This window comes from Procambarus clarkii, chromosome 22 (genome assembly GCF_040958095.1).
Source record: "Procambarus clarkii isolate CNS0578487 chromosome 22, FALCON_Pclarkii_2.0, whole genome shotgun sequence".
Classification (NCBI taxonomy): domain Eukaryota; kingdom Metazoa; phylum Arthropoda; class Malacostraca; order Decapoda; family Cambaridae; genus Procambarus; species Procambarus clarkii.
Genome location: NC_091171.1, coordinates 15,777,735 through 15,784,333, shown reverse-complemented (window position 1 = coordinate 15,784,333; position 6,599 = coordinate 15,777,735). Strand labels below are relative to the sequence as shown.

At 47.6% G+C, this 6,599-nt stretch overlaps 1 protein-coding gene across 1 annotated transcript; it reads right to left on the bottom strand.

The window, feature by feature from the left end:
• Positions 1–3,738: 3,738 nt before the first annotated feature.
• LOC138367417 (hornerin-like) lies at positions 3,739–5,937 on the bottom strand. The gene has a single exon (XM_069329064.1). It carries the CDS (start codon positions 5,935–5,937, stop codon positions 3,739–3,741), a length of 2,199 nt encoding a protein of 732 aa, XP_069185165.1.
• Positions 5,938–6,599: the final 662 nt, after the last annotated feature.

The following is a 6,599-nucleotide window of genomic DNA, read 5'->3' as shown; positions in this document are numbered from 1 at the left end:
AGAGAGAGATCAAATAATATACACGTGGAAAATACTGGAGGGCCAGGTATCAAATCTAGACAGTAAAATAACAACATACTGGAGTGAACGATATGGAAGAAAAGACAGAATAGAATCAGTGAAGAGCAGAGGTGCCATAGGCACAATCAGAGAACACTGTATAAACATCAGAGGTCCGCGGCTGTTCAACACCCTCCCAGCGAGTATAAGAAATATTGCCGGAACAACCGTGGACATCTTCAAGAGGAAACTAGATAGTTTTCTTCAAGGAGTGCCGGACCAACCGGGCTGTGGTGGATATGTGGGCCTGCGGGCCGCTCCAAGCAACAGACTGGTGGACCAAACTCTCACAAGTCTGGCCTTGGGGAGTAGAACTCCCAGAATCCCATCCAGGTACATATCTGGACAAATCTAAAAAAACAACACAGATAACCATAACACCATCCCACAGATCAGTCATTAAGACCCTTTGCTTGCGTCACGGGAGATAGCATGACGTAGAGCAAGTGACCTCTAATGACCCCAATTATGTGTCGGTCAACGAGGGTCACGAGCCTCCAGCCCGGGGAGCCTTCATACTGACAGGCTGGATTCTCCGTAATTTATATTTCAAGGGGAAAATTGAGTTTATATCTCGTGTGTGAGAGTCGTGTGATGGAGTGACGGAACTGGTGTAGGGAGCTCCACACAGAGCGGAATGTGTGGGGAATGTGCAGTTTACCTAGCAGTAAAATAGGTACCTGGGTGTTAGTCAGCTGTCACGGGCTGCTTCTTGGGGGTGGAGGCCTGGTCGAGGACCGGGCCGCGGGGACACTAAAGCCCCGAAATCATCTCAAGATAACCGGGTGATGAAGTCCAACAGCTCGTGAAAAATGCTGACCAGACCATGAACAGCAAATAAATAAATATATAAATAAATATAATATATAGTGAGCTTCCCATCGGGATAAATTATATAAAAGTGCTACTAGAGACCCTAGAGCCGCCAGTTTCCTCTTTCAGCGCCTTAGTGTGGTCATCCAGAGAGGAAATGCTCACTGCATCCATGGTTCCTGCCCGCCATCTGAGGAGCTGGAGGAACTCTACAACCTGTGACAAGTAGCCTTGTACCCTGCATGTAACCACTGTTGTAACCTTTTTTCTGTAATGAAATTTTATTTTCAATAAAATAAATTAATAAAATATACATACATACTCGCACTGCTTGGCCTAGTATACAGGGGCCGATTTGGCTAATAAACGGTGATTTTCGTTATTTTAAAATATTTCCAAATTCGTTCGTTCCAATTAAAATTAGTATATTACATTAAGAACTTTAATTACTGACTTAGGTTAGACTACATTAGGTCAAGTTAGATAGGTTGTGCATTAGGTTTGATCAAATTTCTATATTAGTTTCTACTATTCTCAAATTATAGGTTAATTTCTACTATGCTCAAATTAAAAAATCTAATCATGTAATGGAAAGCGTTATCATTCCATAAGAAAAAAAATTGGGAAATACAATATTTAAGGAAAATTCGGCTTGTTAGCCAACTTGGCCAATTAGATACATAATATATAAATTGCAAACCACAATAAAGGTGGAAATACCTTCATACCACAACCCGTCCTCACACTAGGCTGCTTAGGCCTAGCCGCCGTCCTCCCCAGACGCAGTCATCAATTTTAACATTGTGTACTAAAAATTGGTTTGTTCTCATATATAAATTAATATTATTATACATAAAAATTCTATGTATAGTTAGGCGTAGGTTAGGTTAGGTGTTTAGGTTCTGTTGGCGATTATTTGTATTTGTAGTTCGCGGGTGAAGCATTTACAGCGTTGTGGTTCGAATAAAAGTCGTCAGTGAAGCACTTGTTCCGGAAGTGTTCGAACGAAATCAGTTGAGTCGTGTGTAAATCGTTTTTCATTCATAAACAGGGGGTTTGGCGGGTGCATGGAATCACTTTTGGTTCTTTGTTTGGAGGACGGGCGGCTTACAACTGATGACGTTCGAACACTTCCGGAACAAATGCTTCGCTGACGACTTTTGTTCGAACCACAACGCTGTAAATGCTTCACCCGACGTATTACAAATACAAATAATCGCCAACAGAACCTAAACACCTAACCCATGCCTATATATGCACAATATGCCAATATATAACAATATTTATTTATATTTGAGAAAATTCTCATTTTGAATTAACAGCGTGTTGAAAAAACTGGTGAAAGCATCTGTGGGGTCGACCGCTGGATGGAATGAATTTTGTGTGACGACGGGTTGCAATACAAATAATCGGCAACAGAACCTAAACACCTAACCTAACCTTCGCGTAAATATACATATTATTTTTCATTAAAGTTCTATAATACGTAACAAATTAATTAAATAAAAAATTATTTTTAATTTGTTACATAATTTGTCTTGATAAATCCATACACAAGTGTTGCGTGCACCTATGTGCGTGTGAAACCGTGCGTGTGCGCGTGTATGCACGCGTGTGTGCACTGTAGTATTGAGGATGTGAATGATAGGCTCCGCCCCCCACCTGTTGCTTGGGCCGCGCGCCACCAGAGGCTAGGCTGCCACTTCTTCGTTATTCCTCTACACGCTTCTCACAGACTTAACGTTCCTACATTATTTAACTACTTTACCACCGACATAACCCCCACTGCTTTTGTTACCTTGTGTGACTTTAGAGCTCAATAATTCCATAACTAATAGATTACCGGCTAATTTCAGCCGCATTTGGTGCGAAAATAAAAGCCGCACATGCAAACTATGAGCGCGCAGCCAGCCTTTCGCAGTTCGGCGTCTTGAAACAGGTCTGCCACCTCGTGTGAGGTTAGTCGGCGTTTGGCTACTGTGACGGTGATGTGTACCGGGTTATGTCTCTCTTGTTGAACGGTGTCGATCAGTGCGTCTCCAGCATGGGCTCACTAGAGTTGAAGGATCTCCTCGGCAAGAAGGACGATCTCATTCGCGATTTGGAGGAGAAGCTTAAAGTTCGAGATGATGAAATTACGGAGCTCAGGTCGCAACTGGATAAGTTCCAGAGTGTCATACCCTACGCGACCGGCGGGGCATCCAGCAGCCCCAAGGGCCAGGCTCGCAAGACCAGGGCTCAGGGCATCTCGGCCGAGCCCCAGACGCTGAAGACCGTTCAGGAGCTGGCCATCCTCGGCCAGACCACCTTCCCCGAGGTCCCCAAAGCTCTAAGGTAAGGGAGGTCAGGCCAGGCGCTGGCCCGCCTTAAACCCAACAACGGCTGGGTTGTTGAGAAATAACTAACCGTTGTTAATTAACAGTTGTAATGTAACCGTTGAGAAAATGTGGGTTTCAAAAGACTGGATCTGCAAATATCTGTTTTGTCGTTAAAGACTTACGTTACAGACTTCTGTAACATTCATAACTGGTAACAGCGGCATTACTGCTTCTACAAAATGTGTATTTTGTTGTATTATTACTTGTAAGATTTCTGTAGTTGTGATAGGCGGGTCACAGATAGTGATGTATTTCTGACTTGTATGTGTTCGATAGTCTCCGTGTCTGCCTGGTACAGGATAGTCCCCCACCGTGTCCACCTTGTACAGGATAGGCCCCGCCGTGTCCACCTTGTACAGGATAGTCCCCGCCGTGTCCACCTTGTACAGGATAGGCCCCGCCGTGTCCACCTTGTACAGGATAGTCCCCGCCGTGTCCACCTAACGAAGGATAGTCCCTGCTGTGTCCACCTAACACAGGATAGTCCCTACCGTGTCCAGCTTGTACAGGATAGTCTGCCGTGTCCACCTTGTACAGGATAGTCCCTGCCGTGTCCATCTTGTACAGGATAGGCCCCGCCGTGTCCATCTTGTACAGGATAGGCCCCGCCGTGTCCACCTAACGAAGGATAGTCCCTGCCGTGTCCATCTTGTACAGGATAGGCCCCGCCGTGTCCACCTAACGAAGGATAGTCCCTGCCGTGTCCATCTTGTACAGGATAGGCCCCGCCGTGTCCATCTTGTACAGGATAGGCCCCGCCGTGTCCACCTAACGAAGGATAGTCCCTGCCGTGTCCATCTTGTACAGGATAGGCCCCGCCGTGTCCACCTAACGAAGGATAGTCCCTGCCGTGTCCATCTTGTACAGGATAGGCCCCGCCGTGTCCATCTTGTACAGGATAGGCCCCGCCGTGTCCACCTAACGAAGGATAGTCCCTGCCGTGTCCATCTTGTACAGGATAGGCCCCGCCGTGTCCACCTAACGAAGGATAGTCCCTGCCGTGTCCATCTTGTACAGGATAGGCCCCGCCGTGTCCACCTAACGAAGGATAGTCCCTGCCGTGTCCACCTAACGAAGGATAGTCCCTGCCGTGTCCACCTAACGAAGGATAGTCCCTGCCGTGTCCACCTAACGAAGGATAGTCCCTGCCGTGTCCACCTAACGAAGGATAGTCCCTGCCGTGTCCACCTAACGAAGGATAGTCCCCGCCGTGTCCACCTTGTACAGGATAGTCCCCGCCGTGTCCACCTAACGAAGGATAGTCCCTGCCGTGTCCACCTAACATAGGGTAGTCCCTGCCGTGTCCACCTGACACAGGATAGTCCCTGCCGTGTCCACCTAACACAGGATAGTCCCTGCCGTGTCCACCTGACACAGGATAGTCCCTGCCGTGTTCACCTGACACAGGATAGTCCCTGCCGTGTCCACCTAACACAGGATAGTCCCTGCCGTGTCCACCTGACACAGGATAGTCCTCGCCGTGTCCACCTGACACAGGATAGTCCTCGCCGTGTCCACCTGACACAGGATAGTCCTCGCCGTGTCCACCTGACACAGGATAGTCCTCGCCGTGTCCACCTGACACAGGATAGTCCTCGCCGTGTCCACCTGACACAGGATAGTCCTCGCCGTGTCCACCTGACACAGGATAGTCCTCGCCGTGTCCACCTGACACAGGATAGTCCTCGCCGTGTCCACCTGACACAGGATAGTCCTCGCCGTGTCCACCTAACACAGGATAGTCCCTGCCGTGTCCACCTGACACAGGATAGTCCCTGCCGTGTCCACCTAACACAGGATAGTCCCTGCCGTGTCCACCCAACACAGGATAGTCCTCGCCGTGTCCACCTGACACAGGATAGTCCTCGCCGTGTCCACCTGACACAGGGTAGTCCTCGCCGTGTCCACCTGACACAGGATAGTCCCTGCCGTGTCCACCTAACACAGGATAGTCCCTGCCGTGTCCACTTGACACAGGATAGTCCTCGCCGTGTCCACCTGACACAGGATAGTCCTCGCCGTGTCCACCTGACACAGGATAGTCCTCGCCGTGTCCACCTGACACAGGATAGTCCCTGCCGTGTCCACCTAACACAGGATAGTCCTCGCCGTGTCCACCTAACACAGGATAGTCCTCGCCGTGTCCACCTAACACAGGATAGTCCTCGCCGTGTCCACCTGACACAGGATAGGCCCTGCCGTGTCCACCTTGTACAGGATAGTCCCTGCCGTGTCCACCTGACACAGGATAGTCCTCGCCGTGTCCACCTGACACAGGATAGTCCCCGCCGTGTCCACCTGACACAGGATAGGCCCTGCCGTGTCCACCTAACACAGGATAGTCCCTGCCGTGTCCACCTGACACAGGATAGTCCCTGCCGTGTCCACCTGACACAGGATAGTCCTCGCCGTGTCCACCTAACACAGGATAGACCCTGCCGTGTCCACCTAACACAGGATAGTCCTCGCCGTGTCCACCTAACACAGGATAGTCCTCGCCGTGTCCACCTGACACAGGATAGTCCTCGCCGTGTCCACCTGACACAGGATAGTCCTCGCCGTGTCCACCTGACACAGGATAGTCCTCGCCGTGTCCACCTGACACAGGATAGTCCCCGCCGTGTCCACCTGACACAGGATAGTCCCCGCCGTGTCCACCTAACACAGGATATAGTCGCCAGTACATAGGAAGACACACACACACACACACACACACACACACACACACACACATGGCTACATATCCACGTGTCCTCACCAGCAGTTAGCATAGAGTGAAAGCAGCCTTGTACCGCAGAGTGAGAGAACACACGTCATCACCTCCTGGTCAACCTTGTTAACAAAACACTTATAAGCTCTTGTTTAAGTAAATGTTAATTGTTGTCTGACGAGAACACAAATATATATATATATCGTATCGAGGCTGAAGTACGAGTGACGATTATTTTTGTCCAGATAAATGATTTAGTTTAGGCTTCTATTGATTTTATGTTCAGATAAATGATTTAGTTTAGGCTTTTATTGATTTTATGTTCAGATAAATGATTTAGTTTAGGCTTCTATTGATTTTATGTTCAGATAAATGATTTAGTTTAGGCTTTTATTGATTTTTTGTTCAGATAAATGATTTAGTTTAGGCTTTTATTGATTTTATGTTCAGATAAATGATTTAGTTTAGGCTTTTATTGATTTTTTGTTCAGATAAATGATTTAGTTTAGGCTTTTATTGATTTTATGTTCAGATAAATGATTTAGTTTAGGCTTTTATTGATTTTTTGTTCAGATAAATGATTTAGTTTAGGCTTTTATTGATTTTATGTTCAGATAAATGATTTAGTTTAGGCTTTT

Excerpts from the sequence above, each read along its gene's own strand:
- LOC138367417 (XM_069329064.1), bottom strand. The coding sequence starts at position 5,937 with ATGTACTGGCGACTATATCCTGTGTTAGGTGGACACGGCGGGGACTAT.